Source organism: Vitis vinifera, chromosome 19 (genome assembly GCF_030704535.1).
Source record: "Vitis vinifera cultivar Pinot Noir 40024 chromosome 19, ASM3070453v1".
Classification (NCBI taxonomy): domain Eukaryota; kingdom Viridiplantae; phylum Streptophyta; class Magnoliopsida; order Vitales; family Vitaceae; genus Vitis; species Vitis vinifera.
This window is the reverse complement of record NC_081823.1, coordinates 3,650,719-3,677,742: the sequence shown is the minus strand read 5'-3', so window position 1 is coordinate 3,677,742 and position 27,024 is coordinate 3,650,719. Positions and strand designations below refer to the sequence as shown.

Sequence of the window (27,024 nt, the reverse complement as noted above, 5' to 3'; positions counted from 1 at the left end):
ATATATCCCAATAAATACTTAAAATATAAAAACCTATCTAAATATAAACTTTAAATTATATTAAAAATACAAAAAAAGAGAGTTTTTTTTATCAGTTATAAGGACCACTTTAAGTGAATCTTTCAATCTATAAGAGCAACTTCTACATCTTTATCAAATACCTCCATTTTAACAATAAAAAAATTAAAATTGGATGCATTTCTAAAATTTTCTATATAAAATATAATAACTTCTATACAAAAAAAAATATAAATTTACCTTATGATTCTAAAAATTAATTTTTAGAATAAATTAAATTTTTAAATAATAAAAACTTTTTAATATCTTCTATCATATTTTTAATATAGAATTTCTTTGGTTGGTGTTTCCAAGAATTGTATTTTGTTTTCAAAAACAAAAAACATTGCAAATGTGTTTGAAAAAATGGATGATTTTTGTTTTTTGTATTTTTGGAGTTCTTAAAAGGTCTTTTTTTAGAGTACAAAAAAAAAAAAAGGTGTTTTGGTGGTTCTTTTCACCATTAAGAGAACAATTGCTCTCCATGCTTTCTTTTTCTATTTTTTGTGTTTTCAGATATGGTAATAATGATAGCATTGTTGGACGGTAGGGGTGTCGACACTAATTGTGAGTTGAAATGGGAGAGGAGAAAGAAGAAAAAAAAAATGAAATATTTGATTAAAGGGGATGAGAAAAAGAAAAAAAAAATGGTGTGACAGGTTTTGAGTATGGAAGAGAAAGGAAAATGTTATGGTTTTCAGAGATGACGACAATGATGGCATTGCTAGACGATGAGGGGCGTTGGCGGTAATTATGGATTAGAATGGGAGAGGGAAGGAAGAAAAACAAAAGAAAGAAATATTTTAATATATGGGATAAAAATAAAATAAAATGTTTGGATGAAGGGAAAATGGGAAAAATGTAGAGGAAAGGGAAGGAAAATGGTGTGATAGGGTATGGGTATGAAAGAGGAAGGAAAATATTGTGGTTTCCTAAGATGACGAAATAACGGCACTACTGGATGACAGGAGGGTCGATGGCAACTGTGGACTAGGATGGAAAAGGAGAAAGAAGAAAAAAGAAAAAAGAAAAAAATGTTTGGATGAGGGGAAATACAGAAAATGTAGAGGAAAGGGGGTGGGACGGCAACGGAGAGTTGTTCAAAGGAAAGAAAAAGCTTTCAAACATATTTTTTACTTATCCTAAAATAATTTTTTTTATTAACTCAACCAAACATGTTTTTATTTATTTATAACAACGGCAAGAGAAGATCATCAATATTTAAAACTGCAAGAGAGATGAATATATATAACTCTGGCCATCAGAAATGTGTAATTAATCAATTGAGCATAGGGTTTTGCAATTATGGAACCGGAATTCACAAGCATGCATGCAAGCACTTCAAAACCCATCTTTATTATTCTCCAAAGACTACTCATACAAATGAACCACCACCCAAATGACAAAAGGGAAAAAACTGAAAATTGCCTCTACAGATATAGTTTACAACCCCCCCACCCCCACCCAACATCTCCATACAGGAGCAAAAAAAACTCCAGCTGCTATTTTTCTGGTAATAACTACTGTGGTATCATATTCATACGAACAAACTCATGTCATTTTCCCCAAGGCTACTTAGGGTTTCGAGAACATGCCCTGTGTTAATGACGAGAAATCATATTCTTTTCCTGGCTGTGTAGGAGGCGTAGCTGGTGATGCTGATGGCGGTCTACTCACGCTAGTGGTTGCGACACCATTGGTGGGAGCAACTTGGCCCATAGTATACATACTGCGATTAAGAAAAGGTAAGATCAGTTGATATGAAATGAAGTCTTTTGAGTAAATATAGAAGACTTGGAAGTCTCGATCTAATGTGTATCTTGATTTTGATGATATAATCTTTGTTTAAAGCAGTACCTAAGTAAAGCAAATACGGTTTTCAACATGACAAGAGAATCAAGATACAATCTTCTAAAAATGCCATGAAAAGAAATATAGTGGTGTTCATTCATCATACTGATTCCAGAAAAATAAATTAATAAATAATCTAGGTTTGAACATTAAAGCACTAACCTGGATGTTGCAAATGGAACTGAGTTCCCAGCTGGATGTGTTGGCCCCATGTTTGCAGCCTAACTCAAGATGAAAAATAACAAAATGAGACTGGGGTTACGGAAATTCTAATTGAAGTTAAGGATCAATATATATAGTCTACCTGCATAAATTTCTGCATATCGTTGTTCCCTGCAGCTTGCATCATCATTCCAGGAATTTGGTAGCCCATGTTTGGCCAGTTCTGAGTGGGTAAATCGGTACCATTTGAGCTATGTTGTTGTGCATTGATGGAAAACTTTGGGGCCACACCTGTGGATTTAGCTGCAGCAGCCATGAGAAGGGACTGTTGCTGCGCCAGCATGGCAAGTTGTTGTTGATGAAGAGAAAATGGTGACACCATATTGGACTGGAAGACATCCAAACCATTAGATTACATGATACAGTGTCATTTCATTTATGTAAGACATCAAATAGAACATATCTATTTTCCTAGTAGAACTCAGAGCAATAGATATTATAATAATAGTTCTCTAACACAAACTGAAAACTGAAGCAGGATATCCATATATATATATAGTCATCAAACTTTATCATCATATGATCAATGTGATGAAAGCAACAAGAATCAAATACATGATGCTGTAGCATATTACCTTCTCAAAAAGACTCATTATATCATTCTTTACATCTTTCTGGGGCTTATCTGAGGCAGCTGGCATGATTGAAGGTGAATCTTTAAATAGATCCTCAATTCCAGAAGTGGACTGGGTATTACCTTCAATTGGTTTTGCAGGAGCAGTTTTCTCAGCTGTTGAAGTTTGTTCAGCAGCTGCAAGTTGTTAAGCGTCAAAATCAATGGCAATATTAGCTGAACCATCATATAACAATTTTAACAAGAAACTATTGCCATTATAATTTTTAAGAAACAAAAAGAAAAGGTATAAATAAAGCAAAAAAAAACAGAAGAAAAATTGTGAAGGGGAAAAGGAGATTTAAGACATACACTGGAAACCAGCCCATGCATTATCATCAGCAGAGGCTGCCTCTGAGCCATTTTCAGTAGGATCATCCATAGAAAGCATGTTAAAAAGATCAGTAGCATAATCAACTTTAGGGGGAGGAACTACTGGAGTAGAATCTGCAGCCTGCTTAGCTGATTCAGCTTGTGGCACTGATGGTTCTGGTTTCTGAGTAACTTGATGAGGCTTTGGAATAGGGGCAACCTATTCATAAATCAGGTGTCAGCATCATAGTTCTAAAGCTGCAAACCTTCTTTTTCAATGCAACTAAAGGTAATGCCAACATCATTTAGAAACAAGTAGAGTATCAACTAGAACCATTAGGAAAGATGCGTTTACCAAATCTAGAGAAACCATGGGTCTAGGAAGTTTTTCTTTTTTCCTTTCTGTTTCTTTGTTAAAGGAAAAAAATAAAATCATAACCAGGTCCTGTTATTGGGTTTTTTGCAATGGTTGGATTAGCAACAGACTATCCTTCAGCATTTTTGCGTTAAACTGGCAGCTGCATGGAGACTCAAAACATGTTCTTCAAGGCTTGACATTCCAACAAGTAGCCATAGCACCAAGGAATGGACCCTAGTGTCACTGACTCAGATGTTTCCTAACTAACTATGCGACACTTAGATAACTCAAGACGCTTGGAGATGCTAAGTCAGCCTTCCTCAAACTTAGCTTTCAATGCTAAGCAATGTTGTATGACACGGAAACTAGAGACTACCACACACAAGTCATGTAAAAGCTATGTATAAGAATTCTCTAGAATCCTCTACACTACTCCAAGGACTTTTACCCTTTTATCAAGATGTGTAGATGCCTCTGGGTCCTGGAAGCTTTCTGCCCCTCTATAAGCTCAAGTGAGGGGACATTTGAGGAGTATAAGAATAACAGCTTAGGCAACAAAGTCCCAAGTGCATAGATTGAATCATTGTAGTTTTTCCTTTGATACAGTGCATAGATTGAATTTTAATCAGTTCAACATATTGTTAGAATCCTATTGACACCTCTTGATTAAAAACATAATACATGCATTCTAGTGGTGTTATGTTTATACAATGTCTCATTATATCTGATATATATATTGGGCATACCCCTGGCTGGTCCTCACACCAAAACTCATAACAGATACCTGAGCTGGATTTGAGTGTTTTGCACCCAGAAAATTGCATATATGATGATCAATGAAGAATTCATATTTATTGAAATACTTGAGCAATTGTAAAATCTCAGCAGAAACTACTCAAATGAAAGAATGTAGACTTATCATTGGTTATCTTTGACACTACATAATTAATACAAGGTAATGTATTGCACATGTATGTACAATGAGAGCATTAAAAGACTTCATGTCCTTTGTGATATCTAGAAATTGTGATAGAGGGAAAATAATGAGAGATGTCATTCAAAAACCCCCCACAGCAATTTGATGAAATGAGATGCATGCAGTAGGATTCAAAGAGCATAGCCACGCAGTGTAAAAAGATGTATGATAAAAAAATACATATGTTCAATTGAATCTAAAATATCAACCTAGTTATGATGTTAAACCCAAAATGCCACATTGTTTTTGTCTCAAGAACTCCCACCTAACCAGATATTTAAATCATCATATCTTAAGCAAATGTCAATAGGAGAATGATCTACATGATCCACACCTCATTCTCAAAGTCAGCAGCAGAAAGAGGATTTTTCTTATCACAAACCCAATAACAAATGCAACAGGCAACAACATTTAGACACAGTTTCTTGGAAACAAAAGAGTAAAAACAATAAATATAGAGGTGACCAAATGCATGTAAGAACAACTTCACATACTGGCTCAGGTCCTTTAGGAGGCACAGGAAGGCTAATCCTTGTAGCAGGCCCGTTATCTTTTATACTAGGTGCCTGAACATTCTTCTTTTCCTCAAATGAATTCTCAGAATTGCTGGTATTTCCACTCCCACCTCTATCCCCAGGCCTATGCCAATGTGCGGATGCCTTTTCTTCTCGACCCTGAGAAGTTGATCTTGGTTTTCCATCCTTAGGAATCCATCTCTTATCTTCATACCTGGAAAAATATGCATTGATTAGACTATAGATATGCACCTTTAAGACTGGAACCAAGTATGAGACCAAAGAACAATAATACACTGCAATTTTATCAAGGACGATAAGTACTAGCTGACAGAAATGACCAGAGGCACATACTTTGCACGGATAAAATTCTCAATCCCAACTCTATCATAGTTTGGAGGTAGCTCTGCTTCCCAATAACTATTTGCCTTCTCATTTCCCATAGCTGCATCATGAACAAGAATCATGTTGGTTTATAGTAGACCCTTTCTCAAGCTGGAATCAACATCAAGAAGAAACATCCCAAGCACATGAACCACTAATGAAGCTTACACTGAATAAATGCAACCTGTTCAGGAAGCCATGTGTCCAGTGTGGCAGACCTCACCTGCACCAACATCCAATATGAATATATAATGCATAACACAGAAAATAAATAATCAACATTCAAAATGTAGGAAATAATTTTATAGGACAAATGTTGGCAGCCATATTTTGAGGGCCGCGGATCTTCAGAATATGAGCACAGTAAGAATCAGTGGATAAACAAAAACAGAAGCTGATGTACTGACTACAAAGCAAAAGCAAAAGCCAGTTGGAGGTTCACCTAACCCACCATAGAGGGATGGGTACCCCCCTTGGGGGCATGTATAGTTGGATAATTAATTACAACACAAGGTATTATCAATGGTCAAGGTGCACTAGAAGGGTCTAGATCTCGAAGACATGAGGCAAAAACATGATTTATGCTCCAGTTGAGTAAATTCCATATTTTCCACAGAACTAAGCACATATTATATTGAAAAGTGACAAAAATCATAACATGTCATGTAATTTTTGCACATCATCTCAATTGGTTAAAGTGAGACACAAATAAAAAAGATTGCGTGGATCCTCCACAGGCCAATAAAGAAAGCATTTATATTTCCACATAATGAGGCAATATGCCAAACTATGAGATATGCAATGTAATGCAGCAATAGTGCAATGACAAAAATATCTTGAGTTTAAACATATATCATATTTCGATAAGATAGTGTTGTTATTTTCTCTTTGGTTGTTCACAACTTTGAATGGGAATAATCAAATTGATATTTCTTATGATAACCATCTTACATAAGACTGTTTTCCTGGGAATATCGTTGAGTGCTTTAAGAAGTTGCCAGACACTTGCCAGGGGAATAGGACAGCTTGATGCTCCTAAGAAGTGCCCTTTCCAACTTGTCAATTTACCCTTTTTGTGATCCCTAGTGTGGTTTGGCTATGGCTGAAGATGACTTGACATGAAGTCCTGAGGGTTGGTCTGCACAGGGAAGGAAAATTGCTCTTGGTTAGGTTTTACTGTCTGTTCTGAAAAGTCTAACCAGTGTGGTATTAGAGACACTTTGAAGATTAACACCTTGCTTCACAATTGTTTTGGAGGGTTTGCTATAAGGCAGGACATTTGTGTAGGGAAGCTAATGTTTAAAAGTTTTGGAAACATAAAGCAAAACATTTGTAAAGAGAAGCTGTTTTGTGCACATTTGGGGAGACTAACGGAGATTGGTACGCTTGCCTTCTAGCAAAAAAGGAATGGGTTTATGGAACAAGTCTTTGGACAGCTATCAGCAGACAGACTGATATCTTCCAGTCTAGCTGTCATATCTAAGAGGGAAACAGCCTCCGAACTAGGTTTTCATGTGATGTGTGGCAAGGAAGGACTGTTCCAAGAGACTGCTTCTGGGACTCTTTCAACATAGCTGCTAATAAAAAAACATCGCTAGATTTGTAGAATGAGGATGGTTGATGTCATTGGAATCAAAAATTTTGAAGAGTTTGCAAGATTGGAAGGAGTTAGTGTAGTCATTTTGAATCTGTTCATGGTGGGATTAAAAGTTGGATTGGCATGGAGGACCCCTCAAACACATGCTTTTCACTGAAGTCTTTCAGCAAATCTGAGTGCTCAGGTGCCTTTGTTCCATTCCCATCTAAGGCGGTGTAGCACTGCAATGCTCCTTTTAAGGTTGGTTCCTGTCTCTGGGAAGGACTACGGAATAAAATTCTTACAAGGGATCGACTCATGAAAAGGGATTGGTCTTTGGATAAGACATGAACTGTAGATGTTGTATGCTTTAAGTAAGATGAGGAATCAGCTCAACATATTCTTTCCCATTGTGGTTCCAAGCCAATTTGTGATTTTTTTTTCTTGATAGACAAACACATTTTTGATGAAGGCATCGAACAAGGAGGCATACACTATGCATGCAGGGGTATACAGGAAGCAATTTCTTGTCCTGTTTGGAATGTCTTAAGTTTTACCTCATTCTATGAAAAATATACTTTCAGCTTAGCATGGTGATTTTGCTGGGAAGGACTTTTATGGTACATTTGAACAGAGCAGAATCATAGGAATTCTTTATGATTTAGAGTGTTCCACATACAAGTTGAAAGATGTTCTTCTCAAATCTCTGTTTGCTTAGTCAAGAGAGCTGTGGGGGTTGAGAATTTCTATTTTAGATTGCAAGGGCAGGAATTAAGGCCTGTTGTAATTACTTTTCTGTATTTTTTGTCTGTGGTACTTGCACTAGTATTGGACCCCTTCTTTGCTAGGAGCTTTCTTTCTCTAATAAATAAATAAATATATGTACCCAACCAAACCCAGCACCCCCCTTCTTGCCTATCAAAAAATAAACATAAACAAATATATTATTATTCTTAACAATGAAAGTACTCAAAAGCCTGTAAAAATAAAAAACAAATAAATAAATAAAAAGCAAGAAAACAAAAGAGCTACAAATGCTATTTAAGTGTTCATTGGCACATTATTACTAATCGAAATTAAGCAGTGGCTGATTTTCTTCTTTGTTAGGGGATGGTTGGCTTGTCTAGGCATCAAGGAACTCCATAGGCAGTAGTGCAGGTGCTTCGTTCCCCATGTTGTTGTACTATTCTTAAATCAATTCTCACATAAAAAGGAAAGGCAGATAAGTATCCAAGTGGGTACTAACAGTCTCTCATATCAATTTACCAATTTGACAAAAGACCCTAACCCCACCAAGAAACACAAAAAAAACCCAGCCTGACACACCCACAACACAGCTGCCCCAAATATAAAAAAAGAAAAGATATATTGCTTATCCAGTTAAGGTTTTCACAAAGCTTAATCATACGTGTCTTCCTCTTTCTATGGGTTTTACAAAAGTAACTGGATTTTTTTATAGATTACCAACCAAAGGAAAACCACTAATATTCAGCTTTACTCCAGCATTAAACAAAGCATAAAACTAATAAATTGATCACCTTTGATATGTGTACCCCAAGGCTTCTATGGATCCCAGAACATTGCATGCATATAAATATGCCTAGATTCACACTAGCCCATCTAGGACCTCTGCATGGTAAAAAATTCATTATTAGCAACTCATATAGATAGAAAGTAATGAACTAAAGATAACTGTTACTGATCAGAAGATCCATCACTCTTAATTTAATTCTTATTTTTTTTCCCAATTTAGTTTTGACCATTTTAGTAGCTAGGGCCTTTCTTTTGGATTGTTTTGATACATACTTGCTTTTGCAGTCAGCACATTCTCTGTTCTCAGGCAGTTTAAGAAGGCCTTCTAGTATCTGGAATTATGGACATTAAAAAGGAAAATCAATTTAAATAAAAAAAATACATAGATGGATTAACAAAGCCAACAAAAGATGCTTGTTCAGGGACCCTGATCTGAAAGCATATTATAAGTGCATAGGATGACAAGAAAAAATTGTGTACAAAGTAAACAAAGACCAACAAATAACATGGATCAACAGCGTAAATACGGCACCAGCATGATTTTTACAATTACCCACTGGCATAAGATAAATACTTGTCCTATTAATAAAGGCTCTTCTTGCAAGGTAATTAGATGCATTGGCACCCACCTACATGATTTTAGCTTACAATTTAATAAAGGCTGTTCTTGTGAGGTAATCAGATGCATTGGCACCCACCTACATGGTTTTAGCTTACAATCAATTTAACTCTGTCTGAAGATGAGAACAATAGTACAATGGTTAGATATTTTAGCACATACTCATACAAAAATATGATTGGATTTCTTGCCCTCAATTCTCTTGAGTTTGGATTGTTTTGATTGTTGGTTTGTAATATAGATCATCGTTCTTGTTATTTACCAAATCATATTAAAAATACTTGTTTGTTTCTGATGAAAATATATATTCATCTGAATATGGCATTAAAATGACAGGTCATTATCAAAAATTGATATGACAGGGTCATTGTCAAAACATCAATCTTTTTTCCTTGATTAAGTTCAGTAAAAGCAATTTTCCATTCATGTTGTCATAACCACTTAGATGCCTCAAGATTTTTAGGCATCACAAGTAAAAACAAGGATAAATAAGACACCTTTAACATGAAGATGAAAAGAATGAAAACAAAACTAGGGGCTAGTATAGTATTTACTTGAAACAAGACATCACTGCAATTATAAAAGGTAACTTTTACTCCAACAGAACTTCATTCATTCCAAAATTATAAATAATTTGTTGAAGTATTGAACTTATTTGTTAGTCCATGGTTTAAAGAATGCTTAATATCCCATTTTTTTGATAGATAAAGAAAATGCATTATAAATAAATAAGGGTATGCACGATGTATACAAAGCAGCTAAACAATACTTAATATGCCATTTGCACTAATGAGCATATGGAAGTGGCTGTCTCATCGAATACTTCTTCTTTGGGAAGTGTTCTCCCAAGTTAAGGAGTCAAAAAAATGAGTCATGGTCTCATATCTACCACATCAAAATTTGACTCAATGGTGGAAATCTGACCTCCATTTCAGTGCATATTGACACACATGATCAACAGATGTTAGCATATCAAAGTTCTTTCATGGGAAATAATTAATGTGAACATAGTACATATTCACCAGTAATCTACCACACATGATGTGCATGTGACATAAAGTGATGTTGGCATAATGAATGCAATTTCATTGTACTGATTAGTCATGTGCAGACTTTAGAGGTTGTTTCAGAGGTCAATGGAGGGGTTATTTCATGAAGATAGTTAAATTGAGAAAGGAGAAAGAACCCCTCCATTAGTTTTTAGGTGGTGTTTTGAACCAACTAAATTTACCACCCTTAGCAAGCCCTTTGCTAGTTTTTAGGTGGTGTTTCTAACCGACTATGTTTACCACCCTTAGCTTTTATGACCGATAAATTTTGTAATTATGCCTAAAGCTACCCTCCAAATTCATGATGTGCATCAAATTGAAGAGTTCTCTTAATGCAATTGGGGATGGACCAAAGGTTTTTAAGCCAAAGCACCACTTGAAAACAGTGGCAGCTGTTACAAGAGCTGAATCCCTGAGAATATGATAAACAAATGTTTTAACTAGACAAATTGGCATGCGTGTAATAACGATGTGGTGAATGGACAGTAGGAGTAGATCATATCTGAATTCCAGGGTGAAAAGTAGATTTGCGAGCATGAACTACTAAATATAGATTAAAAAAGGGGAAAAAAAAAACAAAACAACACCCGCAAACCCAAATAAAATTCCAAAACAAAAAGGAAATTTTGTATCCCTTGACTGTACCCTTTTCTTGATTCTACATATTCCAGACACAATTCTCAACCAAATTTTACAACATTAAAATATAAATGGCACATCAAATAAATGACTCTAAAATTAATACAAAAACAAAATCAGACTGTGAATCATTAAGGCAGACGGCTCTACAGAACATTTTAACCTAATCACCATTTATTCATACAAAATCAGCCCCTGAAATCGGAGCAATGGCTTAAATGTAGGGCAAAATAAGAACTAAAATTAATGGTACTAACAATTGGAAACCCAATGATCCAACTTCAACTCTACATAAATCCCTCATCAATCACACAAATACCAAACTGAAAAATTGAGAATAGCATCATCAGAATTAGCATCAATGGATCAATCAATCATTCAATACAAATCAGATTTAGCGCATTTATGGACCAAAACATACAGATCAAATCCAAACCAAACCAACCCAATACGATAATCGCCCGTTCGGTCGCTGAGAAACCAAAGAGAAAAAAAGGGAGGAAACAAACACGGTAGGATCTTATTACATCATATTCAAACCCAACCCCCGCTCCTGTAAAGATTCCGAATTTTCCTTCACCTCCCAAGATTTCCCAGAAACCCAACAAACAATTACAAAATTGAATCAAGCCCCATGACAGAGAAGAAAACAATTGGCTCATAAACCCAAGAAACTAAAAAAGAACGAAAAAAACAAACTAGAGATGAATCAAACCTTTCTGTGCCTGGCATTGAGCTCCTTGGTAACGTTGGCCTTCTCGTTCATGATCTCTGATGACGGTGATGAATCAACGGCGTGATCTTTCTCTCTCCACCGTCCGATTATCTGACCAAACCTGTGAAGAGAGAAAGAAAAGGGGAAGAGAAAAATGGCAACCGCGTCTCTCTCCTTGACTTCATTTCTTTTTCTTTGATTTTCTATACTCTGGCACGTGTGGGGATTTGATGTTTGTTGATTTTCCTTTCTCCTTCACGCGTGATGGCTGGCAAATCTTAGGCCCCGTTTGGGAAATGACAAAAGTAAAAAAAATATTTTTTTTTCTATCGTGACTATGTATTTGATGGATTAAAAAATTATATTACAATAACAAAAAAAATTACTTGAAAACTAACCCTTATAAATACTTTTTATCATTTCAAATATTTATAATAGGTTTTCAAAGAAAATATTATTTTTACAAAAAAATAATGAAAATATTTTAATAAAAAAAAACTTTCAAATAGTTAAATTTTAAAATTTGAGTATTTAGTGACCATTTTATTCGAATAACCTTATAAAATTTTATTATTCTTTTAAACTAATTTATAATTTTATGTAATAGAAGTCATAATAAGAATCATACATTAGCCTGAATTTTTTCTTTTATTTTTATTTTTTAATTTAGAACATGTTTGATCCTACATTTTTAAATAGTTTTTTTGTTTTTAAAAGTAAAAAACTATCTAAAATTTTTTAACACCGTTTAATCATTGTTCTCTATAAACAACTTTTAAAAACAAAGTAAAATAAAAAACAAATAAAAATTGTTCTTACTAGTTTTTAAAAACAAAATAAAAATATGGGTCGTTTGGTCATATTTTTTTAAACTTATTTTTCAAAATTTTTTTTAAGTTAAAATAATAAAAATAGTTTTTAAAAATAAATTTCAAAAAGTACGATGAAACGGGCCCTTAATAATTCCATGAATTTTGGAAAAATGCTTATTTGAATTGAAAAGTCTAATGTATACTAAGAAACCTTATTATTAAAAAAATGAAATAAACAAGCGAGCTTATGTAAGAAACCTTAAACGAATATAGCAATAAAAAAAATTATCTATATTTTATGAGGATATATAATATAATAATATGTGCCTTATATACAATAATCTGATATTTTAATTTTCAACCATTGTATGTCTTAATGTCATTTCTTAATTATTTAGCTTGTTTGACCAATTTTTAATGAATACTAATCCACGAAATTTCAGCAAAAATTGAGGGCTTATTTGATAATTATTATTATTTTTTATGATTTGTTTTGAGAATCATTTATTTTTTTAGAACAATTTTGAGGTATTTTCAAATTTTTTTTAGAGTTTTTTAAATAAAAAATTTTAAAATATGAAGAATACTTTGTATATTTTTGCATTATATGTAAGTGTATAATACATTTATAAAAAATAAATTGAGAAAATAATTTACATATTTGGATTTTCAAAATTACGATATATTTGTCTCAAAAATGATTTTTTGTTTTTCAGAACAAAAAATAATAATAAAATATATTTAATAATAAAAAAAAGTGATATTTTCAGATAAATATTTTTATTGTTTTAAGTTATTTTCACTTATTTTTAAAGATAATGATATAAATATGAAAATAATTGAAAATAAAGTCATATGTATAAAATTTATTTTTAAAAAAATTGGAATCATAAAAAATAAATTAAAAATATTTTAAGTTCCAAACAAACTTTAGGTCTAAAATAAAAACTATTTTTTTGAAAACAGTTTTCAAAAATATTTCTAGATACTCCTAACAACGGTTTTTTAAAACTATTTATGAAAATGGTATCCAAAAATTACTTATTTTTCCTTAAAATATATGAAATTAATATTCATTGTCTATAAGAAAATTATGTCATATAAAAATAAATGTTTTAAAGAACTAACAAAAATAAAAACCTTCCATTGGCCATACCCCTACTTTCTTCAAAAGTCAAAACTAGCACTATAAATGTTAAAAGCTAACCAATTTTGCCTCTAACCTATCTTTTTTGTGCACCAAAATGCAATATTATTAGCAGGCAACATATCAAAAACCCCATGATTACAAGTGAGGAAGATGGCACCTCCAATCCAAAAATTTAGTGAAATATGAAAGGACTTAGTGGGAATCTTTTGTGTGTCCACTCAACAAGTGGGGTGTCAAAAAAGTTCTATGAGGTGGCCATGTGATAACAAACCCCTTTTTTGGGGGTCCAAAATAAATTAGGCAAAAAATAAATAAAATAAAAAAGGAAAAAAAATAAAGTTTGATTTTGTTGAGGTGTCTTAGTCAATTGTGTTTCATATAATTGGCTTTCAATAGCCTTCAATCTAATGATTTAGTCAAAACCCTCCAATGGGGGCTCTTCTTCAAACTTTTGAGGCTTTCATGCCATTGACTTTTGCCTTATTCATATATATGTTTTTTTTTTTTTTTTTGATTTTTTTGGAAAAAAAAAAAAAAGTTGATTTCTTATTCTTTTTGTGATTGTACGGGAAATGGCATCCAATGAATAGTGGCTTCAAGCAAAAATTTATAAATATTGTAATAATAATATCAAATATATCCATAAAAATAAAATTATTACATCATAAAAATAGCAAAAATAATAGAGATAAAAGAAGAGACATAATATCTATGAAGTTTAATAAAAATGTTTTTAAATTATCACATCAATTCACTAACTTCAAACAAAAAAATTATAAATTTAGAAGATTATCAAATTGACTAAAACTATTTACATTAACTAAAGTCACACTCATATCTTGGTCCAAAATACTTAAAGTTATGTATGAGCTTCTAAACTTTGAAAACTAACCCATAATCCACGTGGAATCCAACAAAAACTAATTAAACCAAAAAGCCAAGAAATTTCCACTAGGAGGAAATTGGTTTTCCAATACCTATTTCCAAAATTCAAGTATTTTGTGACAAGTGACTGAATCTATCATGAAGACCAAATGTGTTGCCTTGTAGACAAATTATGAGATTAGGCAACTTAGGACTTAACCTCTTAGTAAACATCCATTTATAAATGAGATTAATACCATTCGTGTCTGTGTTGTTATAGTCAATTTCCAATAGCTAAAGTTAAGAGTAAAATATATAATAGAAATGACAAATATATAAGTCCAATGTATAAATATTGTACGATAATTGTTTTAGTCAATGACCATATCCTTAGATTTTGCGAGGAAATAGTTGAATTTGATCGTCCAATAAAATCATCAAATAAAAACAAGTGAAAGAATGGATGAAGTTGACGCCTAATATAAAATAAAAAATGATGGTAACCCGACAAGCAATAATAAGATCATAGGAATTAAGTCCATATAGATAGTAACAAGCCATTTTTGGACTATGTCATGCACCATTTATTATTTATACATGAGAGTCCAATCCTATGATGTACTTAGTGCATGTTATGGTAGGTGAGCACATATTCTTAATTAATGCCACATCTCTTATTAGTGGTGTGTTTTGATCACAAACACACTCAATGGATTCAACCATATGCAAGTGGAAATAGTGTTTCTTTTCATGAAAGCTTAGACAAGTCTAGAGTTTTTCCAAATATCCAAGGGTTAATTTTATTGATCTCTCCTAAGGTTTTGGCTAAATATATCTAAACCCCATTGATTTTAAATTTCATCATGTGCCTCCCCTATCACTCTCATTTGAAATTTTCAGTCACCTCCCCTATAATTTAAAATAAATGAGGTATGTGATGAATTTTCAAATAACTGAGGATTAATTGTATTTAACTAAAACCTCAAGGGAGATAAGTGGAAATATCTCTATATTTTATGTGAAATTTATTATTACTTTCTATTTCTTGAATTTTTTTTTCTTTTAATTGGTAATTGCTGGTTGATACTTTTACTACATTTCCTTGAGCAAAAATAAAAAAGGGGTAAATTTTTTAGATGGAAATCACATTTGTGTCTATCACATTGATAGTTGCAACTTGCATCCATGATAATGAATAATTTTAGAACAAAAACATCTCTTAACAAAGTTTCTAAACTACGATATTCTTATTCATTCACTCATCTTCTAACATCTCCATGCCCTTACTAAAATTTATTTTAAAAATTTTTATTTCTCGCTATGGATAAACAAATAAAATGATAGTATAAGTGTAGAAGTATGTTTGTTATAATATTACTTTATTTCTTTTTGTATTTTTTTGAGTTGGAAGAAGAAGGTGTTATTAATGGTGTTCGGTGTTATAAAGTCCGATGTTCTATAAGCGTTTGACACTATATTTTCAGACATATATATAATGTTTAGAATTATACATCCAAACACCTAAAACTATACCTTTAGACACTCTATTGACCAAATAATTGAACTTTGTTCGTCTTTATACATCCCAACGTTTCTATTGTGTACAACCTTCCCGTTTTGATTTTTTTTTTATTCGAACTTTTAGGTCCGAATCTCTCCAAGAGTTCGGTCTTCTAGGTTTGAACACCATGAAACGAGTTATTTATTTATTTATTTCTATTGCACTCTCCTCATGATTTTCTCACCTGTAAATCAATTCTAAATTCTTTTTAATTGTTTTTGAACTGTTTTTACAATAAGGTTTTTTTTTTTATTTATCACAAATTACATAAAGAATAAGCCCTAAAAGTATTCATATGATACATTATATAATTCAAACAAAATGTATAAAAATAAAAAATAATAATTTATGGTTTCGATCACTCTTCTTTTATCAAATGAGCTTTAGAGAAGATGATTTTTTTTCTTGTGATAGGATAAGATAAGTACATATTCTATAATATCAAATTTCATTTGATAGGAAATGCATTTAAAGGGATATATATATATAAAGATGAATGATATATTTCACTACTTATCATATCCTATTTTTGGTTCAATATATGATAGAACAAATGATGAGATAACTCATTTTATTTCATCATCAACCACACATGTGATATAATATATTATCCCTTTTATTATCCTATGTTATGCTATATCCAATCAACCAAATACGGACTTATGATTTATGATTGAAACAATATAAATTGAGAGAAAAAAAAGGAAGATGAACGGGAAAGGAAAAACGAGAAATATAATTTAGATAGTTTTAAATTGTAGTTGAATGTATTAGTAAAATTATTATTTTTAAATGGATGTATAAGTAAAGTTCACATAATGATGAAATTGGTGGGTGAAATGGGTTTATTTGGTAAGGGTTTTTAAAAATTATTATTTCATATTTTGTTCAACAAATATATGTTTGTAATTTTCTATGATTTTAAATATATTTTAAAACTATTTTTTATATGAAATGCTTTATTTTTAATCATTCTTCAACTTGTATAATATTTTTGACTTGTATAATTATTTTTCAAAACAATTCTAGGAAAATAAGTGAAAATAAGAGTTTGTTTAACGGTATGATTTAAAAACAGTTTTTTGATTTTGAAAATAAAAAAAATTGTTTTTAAGAATTTTGATATTGTTTGGTTGTTGTTTTCTAAAAATAATTTTTAAAAACAAAGTGAAATAGGAAATAATTTTTAGAGAATAATTGAAGTAGTTTTCATCGCTCTTTTTTTTTTTTTTTTTTTTAAGTTTGTTTGACCGTATTTTTTAAATTTGTTTTTAAAAATCATTTTTAAATTAAAAAATAAAAATAGTTTTCAAAACAAGTTTCCCAAAACACACGGCGCTGATTAAAAAAGGTTAAGAAAAACCTATTTTTTCTTTACTTAAAATAAGTTTCTTTGATTGGAATCGTATAGAACATTCTAGGGGGTGCGGTGTAACCCGCCCTTTTTCCTCTAAAAACGTATCGATTAGAGAGAAGGTGGAGACTTGTGGGGGCCTTCCGAAAGCACCGCCTGTAAGTACTTTTTCTACGCTTATCGTCTTTCGTGCTCTGTTTGGCTTCCGAGAAATCGGAGGAAAACGTTGAAAAAGAAAAATCGGAAAATTTTTTACTGTGTTTTTCTCAGCGACCAAACGGACCATTAGGCCTACGTTGTTTCCATTTTTTTTTTTTTTTTTTCTGTTACTAAGTTTAGCTTCTGTTCGGCATTGCGGATTTGCGGTTGACTTTGTGATAGATGTTTCAGGGTGCAATTATATCGAAAACTTGCTTGAAATTTTCTTTGAATTAAATGTTGATGATTCATGAAATCCTGATCATGTTGCAATCCATACCTCGTTTGGCTGTTGACAAAATGTGGAAAATTAAGAAAAGCGAAAGATAACAACATCCGCAGAATTGAATCGTGAAATCAGACATGAAATAAAGCTACAGAATAGTGTGGTGAAATCAAACATCATGGAAAGTTCGTATTTTGTTTAGATTCGGTCTTGGTTGTGGATGGTACTAGACAGGAAGAAAAATGGTATTATTATGGTGTTTTGGTTGTGATTTGGGAAAATTTTCATGTGATAAAAATGATTTAACTTCTCACTCGCTATTTAAAGATATGAACAAAGCTGGAGAAACAATAGCCCATTGAACTACCAATTATAATTTGAATTAATTTTTCCTCGATTGATTATGGTTTTTCTATTTTTCCATAATTTTGAAAATCAAAGCAAAATTGCTTATAGCTTGTGGATTGGACATGTTTTCAAGATTTATTCGAAAGGAATTTAGCTGGGGTCGGATATGTTTTCAGTCATCATGAATTTGATGACTTATATGAGAAGGAATTGAGGTTAAAATTTTTACTGTCAATATCATTGATTTAAGTTCCATGCAACATTTAGACAATTCCAATTTGCACAACTTAAGCATGCTTGCAGAGTCTAAAAGTTGAATAAATGAAGAGAACACAGTTGGAACACTTCAAAGAATACAAGACTATTCTCATAAAAGATTACAAGTGTAGCTCTTTGCTATACCTCAAGAGAGGCCTTCACCTATTTATAGGCTCCTTGGGACAGATTGCCATTAACACTGAATGGGCTTACACAACTTGGAAGAACTTTACACTTCTTTGAGAATGTTTTGACAATCTCTAACAAGCTTCAAAAAGTGACTTTAACTCGATGTGGACAGCATCTACCTTCATGCTTCACTATAAATACAAGCAATGACCTCATTTGAACAGGGCATAACATTCAACTCCAAGCCATCTTCATTATTTTGAGGCTAAAAGATTGGTAAAACACAGGAGTCTTAGTGAGACAATAGTGTTATAATAGCCTAATGACCCATCTCTTAGGTACCAATTTTGCTCAAGCAATAAATTTTGTACCTTTTGCCTTGTTAAGAAGAAGATAATTATATGTGCTATCTACGTGAGTTAGGACCTGGTTTTGGGATGGTCTTTGGTGTCTCTTGTACCAAGTATGAAGAGTAATGCTCATGTCCAAGTTCAATCTTAAAAAATTAACATGGAATTATAAATTGTTTAGTTTAAGTCACTTTGGTGTATGGAGCAAGTCGTGACTGTTTGTTTGTCTGTGTATATACTGTACTCACATGGATAGACCTGGCCACATTCTTGACTAGTCATTTGTTGTTTTGTTATCGTATTATTAGTTTTATGCATTTCTTTGTGTTTGTTTATTCGTTGGTGTGCCCACAATAAAAAATCATTTTCTTGTTTTTTCTGGACCAGGTTTACTAGAAAAAGGAACCCACTTGATCATTTTAAGGGCAGTAGCGTCCTTGATCAGACTATGGAGAGTGGAACTAGTACTCAAGCACAACATCAATGGAAGCAAATGGATTCCGAAGGGAAGAAGGTAGCAGTTCATGAAGAAATGAAGAGAATGAACCAACTTCCTACAAACAGCACTTATGCAACGCATCGCCTGCGAGTCCTTAACAAAATATTGCAACTTATATCCATTCAGGTAAACAACCACTGGAATAGCTCGAATAATATTTTATATGTAAATTATATGTTGTTCTTTTTGGGGCTTATTACTTTTGTAAATATATATTGATTTTTTTGGGAATTATTGCTTTTGTAGTCATTTGCAAACTTTTGATAGTTGCTGGGTTGATATGATTTTGAATATGAGATCAGGTGAGAGAATGTATATGGAAAGGTGAGTCACCCTCGAGATATGTTAGATAATTGTTCAGATTGGTAACTAGGAGTAGGAAAAGTAATGGTTTTGAGACTGTGTTGGACATACTTTGGTCCTGATAAATAATCTTATATATCAGTTTTATAAAAATTGTAGTTATAAATTGTGTGAGGAAAAAACTTAATGAACAATATTTGTCCATATAGATGTTCTTGTGCTTATAAATTGGCGAGGACAGTCGATAATTTGAATAGATCATCGCAATCCTCACACTTAAATGCCGCCAGCTCTGCCTTCCTATCCATTCCCTTGTTTGTGAGGCACAAGCAATGAATAGAAATGGTGTAAGTTTGATAAGAACCAACTGGAATCATGGCCTCAATAATGGGTTGGCAAATGTACCCAGAAGTGGGCTTTCAGCAATTCAAGTTTAAATTCTTCACAGATCCTTAGGAAGCCCAAGCAATCAGCTTTACAGCCTCTTATGTTGATGTCTGAGCATTAAAAATCAGTAAATTTTTTTCCTTAATCTATTGTTGGGCAATTTCGTGTTAGTTCAGATTTAGTTTTGAATCTGGAAGATTGTGAAATTAGAAAGGAGGCTAGGGAGTCATATAAGTCTTGGGTGTTGAGGGAAGAAATCTCTTGGAGACAAAAGTCTAGGGAATTGTGGTTGAAGGAGGAGGACAATAACACCAAATTCTTTCACAGGATGGCGAATGCTCACAATAGAAGAAACTGGCTGTCCAAGTTGAAAGTGAATGGCTGTTGGCCTACGGAGGAGAATGATTTAAAAAATAGTGTGGTGGGGGCGTTTCAGAAGTTGTATTCAGAAGAAGGGGGGTGGCGTCCTTGTATTGACGGACTGTCTTTTATGCGGTTAGCTAGGAGTGAGGCTGAGGGGCTGGAGATTCCTTTTTCGGAAGAAGAGGTGTTTGTAGCACTCTCAAATCTAGGCAAAGACAAAGCCCCCGGTTCGGATGGCTTTACCAGGACTTTTTGGCTGTTTTGTTGGGATGTGGTGAAGGTTGAGATTATGGGTTTTTTTTAGAGAATTTCATAAGAGGAGCAGATTTGCAAAGTCATTGAATGCTACTTTCCTGGTTCTAGTCCCAAAGAAGGGAGCTGTAGAAGATATGAAAGATTTTAGGCCAATCAACCTTGTGGGTAGCCTCTATAAGTTGTTGGCCAAGGTGTTGGCTAATAGAATTAAAAAAGGTTATGGGGAAAGTGATTTCGGAGTCCTAAAATGCCTTTGTGGAGGGTAGACAGATTTTAAATGTAGTTTTGATTGCAAATGAGGTTGTGGACTCAAGGTTGAAAAGCAATGTAGGGGGTGTGCTATGTAAGTTGGATATAGAGAAGACTCATGATCATGTTAGTTGGAGTTTCTTGATGGTAGCGCTTAAAAAGATGGGCTTTAGGGAGAGATGGATAAAGTGGATAGAATGATGCATCTCTATTGTGAAATTTTCTATTTTAATAAATGGTTCTCTTTTTCGGTTTTTTCCAAAGCTCGAGGGGATTGAGACGAGGAGATCCCCTCTCCCCTTATTTATTTGTGATAGTCATGGAGGTGTTTAGTTGTTTATTGAGAAGGGCTATTAGTGGGGGCTGGAGGGTGAGAGGTAGGAATGGTGAGGGGATTCTAATCTTGCACTTGTTATTTGCGGATGACACATTGGTGTTTTGTGAGGAGTCTCTAGACCAGTTGACTTATCTAAGTTGGCTTCTCATGTGGTTTGAGGCTTGTTTAGGGTTGAGAATCAATTAGGAGAAGAACGAGTTAATCCCGGTGGGTAGGGTGCATGATATAGAGGACTTGGCCTTGGAGTTGGGTTGTAAAGTGGGTGGTCTCCCTTCCTGCTATTTGGGTTTGCCTTTGGGGCCCCCCTTAAAATCAGCGGCTGTGTGGGATGGTGTTAAAGAGCGATTTCGAAAAAGGCTTGCAACGTGGAAGAGGCAGTATATTTCAAAAGGAGGGAGACTCACTCTAATCTGAAGCACTCTATCTAGCATGCCTATGTACTTCATGTCTCTCTTTTACTTGCCAAGAAAAGTGAAGTTGAGATTGGAGAAGATTCAGAGGGATTTTCTGTGGGGTGGGGGAGCTCTTGTGCAGAAGCTGCATCTTGTTAGGTGGAACTTGGTTTGCTTGGAAAAAAGGAAAGGTGGTTTGGGTGTGAGAAATTTAGCTATGATGAATATAGCTCTCTTAAGTAAGTGGAATTGACATTTTGCCAATGAAAGAGAGGCTTTTTGGAAGCAAGTCATCAGTCACAAGTATGGTGAAGAGGAGGGGGGATGGCACACTCGGGCAGTAAGTGGGAGATATGGTGTTGGGCTCTGCAAAACAATTAGGAAGGATTAGTTGTTTTTAAATGGTAGGTTAGCCTACCAAGTGGGTAGTGGGCAAAGAGTGATTCTAGACGGACAAGTGGTGTGGAGATGAGCCACTTTGTGAGTCCTTCCCTTCTTTATTTTCCATTTCTTTGTCTAAGGATGCTTGGGTGTCGGATGTTTGGAACCCTGATAGTGATGGGGATGGTTGGACCCCTCTTTTCTCAAGGGCGTTTAATGATTGGGAGATTGAGTTGGTGGAGCGTTTTTTGCATAAGATCCAAGCCTTTCGGGTGCCAAGGGAGGAGGAAGATAGAGTGATTTGGACAACATCAAAGTGTGGCACTTTCTTAGTCAAGTCTCTTTATTCTATTTTGGAGCCCGGAGTTTCTCCTTTGTTCCTTAATGGTAGTATTTGGAGGGTGAGTGTGCCTCCTAAGGTGGCCTTCTTTCCTTGGGAGGCTTCTTAGGGCAAAGTCTTAACTTTGGAGAAACTTCAAAGGAGGGGGTACTCATGGGCAAATAGGTGTTTTCTATGCCTCTCTGAAGTAGAAACGGTGGATCACCTTTTTACTTCGTTGTGTAAGGACGCGGGTTCTGTGAAATCTTCTTTTCTCCCTATTTGGTGTGGCTTGGATTCTCTCGTGTACAGTGAAGGAAACTCTTCTTGGGTGGCATGGAGTGTTTGTGGGGAAAGCTTGTAAAAAGCCTTGGCAAATGACCCCTTTATGTATATTTTGGTCAATCTGGAAGGAAAGGAATTTGTTAGCCTTTGGGAATGAGGAGCTTTTGCTTCAAAGACTGAAATATTCTTTTGTATGTAATATTTGGTTTTGGGTTAGGGTGTCTATAGTTTCAAGCCTTTTTTCTCTTGTAAGTTTCTTAGATTGGTTAGGCTCTAAGTAAGGGAAGGTGGTGTGTTTCTATCATTTCCCCCTCGGATTGCGACTTTGGGCTGTTTTTGTATACCCTGTATACTTTGAGGGCACTGTTTTTGGTGCTTCCTCTTCTCGTTTAATATACATCATTTTATCTTTAAAAAAAAAAAAAATCATCATTTTTTTACTTTTTCTTATTTTAGATTTGATGTATCATGATTGCCTAGAAGAAAATCAAATTATATTGATTGGGTCATGCGGTTTTCTTGTGGCCTTCATGTGTCATAAGGATTTTGATTTCTATGTTAGCAGTAGCCTTTGAACTTGATTGTTGATTAGCTTAAGCTATTTAGGGAGTAGTGTTTGTGTACTATTCAAGAGAGAAATATGAAAATCCCAAACTTCATACAAATGCCTTTTTCTTACATCTAAATTCTTTGGGGTGGGGGAGCTTTGGAGAAGAAGCCTCATCTTGTTAAGTGGGCAATTGTTTGTTCAGATAAAAAGAAGGGTGGTTTGGGTGTTAGAAGCCTTTCTACTCTCAACAGGGCCCTTTTGTGCAAGTGGAGTTGGCACTTTGCGGTCTAAAGGGAGTCTTTGTGGAGGCTTGTCATTAGTAGGACGTTTGAGGTGGAAAAAGGAAAGTGGTGTACCCGTGAAGTAAGGGAGGGCTATGGGGTGGGATTATGGAAGGAAATCAGGAAGGAAGGCTTCCTAATGTTTAAAAATATTGTTATTGTTGTTGGTTTTTTTTTTTTTCTTTCTTTTTTTCTGTGAGGGATTGTAGAAGAGTGAGATTTTGGAAGGACAATTGGTGCGGGAACAATACCCTTTGTGATTCTTTTCCTTCTTTGTACGCTTTATCGGATTCAAAAGATGCGTGGGTAACGGACTGTTGGGATTCTTTGGGGGAAGAGGGGGGTTGGAATCCCTATTTCTGTAGATCTTTCAATGATTGGGAGGTGGAGGCGGTGGAAAGGTTCCTTTCGACTTTACAAGGAGAGAGGTTAGTCATTGACTTGGAGGATAGGGTGCTTTGGAAAGAGATTAAGGACGAGAATTTTTTCTGTAAAATCCCTTTATAGTGTTCTTGAACCTAGAATTGCAGTCCCGTTTCCGTGGAACATCATTTGGAGCCCTTGTGTTCCCACTAAGGTAGGTTTCTTTGCTTTGGAAGCTTCTTGGGGGAAGGTTCTAACCCTGGATCAACTAAAAAGGAGGGGGTGGGCCATAGCTAACAGATGTTTCCTTTGTTGTGCTGAAGAGGAGTCGATTAATCACATTATTATCCATTGTTCCAAGGCTAGGGTTTTGTGGGAACTTGTTTTTGTGTTGTTTGGTGTGACGTGGGTCCTTCCGTATTCGGCTAGAGACACCCTCCTAGGTTGGCATGGATCCTTTGTGGGCAAGAAGCATAGAAAGGCTTGGAGGGCAACTCCTCTTTGTTTATTTTGGTCGGTTTGGAAGGAAAGAAGCAGGATAACCTTTGAAAATGAGGATCTCTTGGTTCAAAGGTTGAAATATTCGTTTGAAAATGAGGATCTCAAGTCTTCAAGGCCAATATAAATTGCAGGAGGTGTGTAGAGTCTGATTCAAGAATGCTTGGAATAAAATTCTCAGCCTAAAGTAGCTAGTTTAGCTCACTAATATATATATATATATATATATATATATAATAGATATGTTGTTGGTTGGTTGATTTAACCTTCCTTTTCAAATTATAGCACAATGGGAAATGCATCTTCACTAAATCAGGTGAAGTACATTTTACTAATTTACATAATGAACTATTACTGATTCTTTATGGTTTCCCTAATTTTAATTTAAAATTTGATGCCCTTTTGTTTTTGTCCTCTCTTTTGTATGACAGAGAACTACGTCACAAGATGCGGAGTTGGAGTTGCTTTTTGCTGGGCTTTCTCTGTGAACAAGAATCCAACTTATGTTTGCAGAGGTCAGTTTATATTGAATTTATCATATGGAATAGGATCAAGTTTGTAGTTTTCCCTGCTATGATCTGTATTAACTCTTGGATTTACTTATATATTCATTCATTGCTTCTATCTTTTGGAATATACTGAAATACATGACTGCCCTCCTAAGGATGGAGCAACCTAAAAGATCTTTGTGAGCTTTCCTAAGCTTCCATTCTACGTCATCCTTCAATGAACTTCTGATGCTTTTCTCCTCACTATCTCAATTGTGTATGGTGGAATTTCTCATGCTTTGGAGCTCTCTTCATGGCTCGTTACACTTACAAATAAGTGCATTCTTCCTTGCTGCAAACATTGAAGTAATGAACTTGACTTTCTATTTTCTCACATATTGCCCATGAAAAAGTTCTTAAGAGAAATATGTTTCTAGTTCTATTCTGTATATTATCCCTTCTGGTTGTGCATCTCATGACACTCCTGTCTCAGCTTTGCTTATTTATGGACTTGTTCTTGGCTGCCCAAATTTTTTATGAAGCATGTGGGTTAATATTAGAATCGTATTTTATTTGTTTTATGAACATGTTCTTGGATTGCCCCTACATCTGATATTCCAAAGCATGGAGGCATTAAAATTTAATCATATTTGTTTTTTATATGATACTATGTAGTAGTATCTCTGCACTCATTCCCCTACTTGAGCCTTTTGATTTGACTGCTTTTCAGTCCGCCCAATTGCACTAAAATTACACATGGTATATTTTATTCTGTTCTTAATATCATGAATTTATTGATTTGGTAATATTTCATCAATTCTCATTCTAAGTTAGCAACTACCTGTTCTTAGATTTTTGGAGGAGAACTGTTGTATATGAAAAACCCATCATCAATCTTCTTTTTGGATAGCTTTATCTCTATCCAGTCAAATTGTAGAGGGAGATCCTGCAACTGTTATATCTTGGGTGAATAACAAGGAAAGGAGTTCATGAAAGTTTGACAATTGGATGTGCAAAATCATGGATAATGCAAATGAGTTGGGTTGTTCTCTCTTGGATTCCTTGTTCAGCAAACCGAGTCGAAAATCAGTTAGCCAAGCAAGGAGTAGAGCATACGACCTCCTTTGTTGGAGATTTCCTTTCCATTTGAGTGTCCAATTTTTTTGCTCCTATTTATATGCAGGTTTTTACGAGGGGGGACTAGTTTTTGTGGTTTTATCTCTTGATTACATTCTACCATCTGTTGCTCATCTTTGAAGGATTGCTCATGCTTCTTATATTTATCAATTGTTTGATGAATGAAAATATTTGTTTCTGATAAAAAAAAAAAAAAAAAGCCTTGTTCAAGAATATGTTCGTTCTAAGTACTGTTTTGAGTATTAGCTGGTTGGATATGCATTGTTGATCCATTACTTTTAACTACTTAGGGTTTTGGGTTAATGGGTAGTTTGATAAGATATTGAATCCTTGGTTTCCGGAAGCCCCGGTTTGAACCTTCTATCTGACCATTCTCTTATTAATTCAACACTCCAGCAAGAGGTGATTGCATGTGAGACATGGTGTTAAGCATTAGTTGGCTTCCATTATCTAACTGCTTCAGCTTTAGGGTTAATTGATTGTATGACATTCAGTAGAATCAGTACATAGATTTCAGTTCTTCTCGTCCTTGGAAAATAGCAGTAATTTCTTGGCTTGAATATTTATGAAACACAGCTTTTGCAGATGGTGTAATACTCTTTACATGTCCTGATATGTGACTAAATTCATTGCAGAATGTCAAGTCTTGTACACTATATAAAAGTGAACATATGTTGGGTATGCGGAGGTTTGTGGAATATCGTGGATCGACATGCTGTGTCTGCTACTGAAATATCGTGTAATGGCATGCTCTGTTGTAAGCTAGGCTTGGTGAGAGTGCTCTGCTAGTTCTTGTTTAAAAACAATTGTCGACTCTTAGACTGGACGCGTATGTAACGAATGCTAATCACCTGTTTTCACTTTATAATCTTGCTAATGGTAATATAGGGTGGTTACTAATACTTAGATCCTTTAGGGCTTGTTCCAAAAATAGAAATATAAATGAAAAAGAATGTAAATCATAATATTATATAAAAATATTCCAAAAATTATGTAAATGAAAACTGTTATTTTCTTGTAAAAAAAAAAAAAATTCATATTGTTTTATCAATCTCACCAAGGTCTTTTTTTTTTTCTTTTGCTTAAGAAATTTATTTATTTTTTCTACAATAAAAAATTTGAATTTGTTTGCTAATTTAAATAAGAACCATTATTTTTAAAAAAAGAAAAAACGAAAGCAATATTGGAAATTTGTTTGGTGGTTTAATTTTCAAAAACCTCACTGAAAATATTTGTTAAAATTGAATTCAGGTTGGATTTATTTAGAA

At 34.0% G+C, this 27,024-nt stretch overlaps 1 protein-coding gene and 1 non-coding gene across 2 annotated transcripts; one reads left to right on the top strand and one right to left on the bottom strand.

Moving 5' to 3' along the window:
* Positions 1-1,384: 1,384 nt before the first annotated feature.
* On the bottom strand, positions 1,385-11,665 carry LOC100262374 (ADP-ribosylation factor GTPase-activating protein AGD5). Its single transcript, XM_003634640.4, has 11 exons — positions 11,420-11,665; positions 8,671-8,729; positions 8,403-8,493; positions 5,457-5,511; positions 5,259-5,349; positions 4,884-5,118; positions 3,056-3,275; positions 2,706-2,881; positions 2,213-2,458; positions 2,071-2,129; positions 1,385-1,786 (listed from the first exon to the last, which is right to left on the bottom strand). The coding sequence occupies exons 1-11, from the start codon at positions 11,468-11,470 to the stop codon at positions 1,633-1,635; spliced, it is 1,437 nt and encodes a 478-aa protein (XP_003634688.1). The 5' UTR covers positions 11,471-11,665; the 3' UTR covers positions 1,385-1,632.
* A 13,130-nt stretch (positions 11,666-24,795) lies between these two features.
* On the top strand, positions 24,796-26,658 carry LOC100255450 (uncharacterized). The gene is made up of 2 exons (XR_002029011.2): positions 24,796-24,985; positions 26,392-26,658. It is a non-coding gene; the product is annotated as an uncharacterized LOC100255450 (transcript).
* The last annotated feature ends 366 nt before the right edge of the window (positions 26,659-27,024 follow it).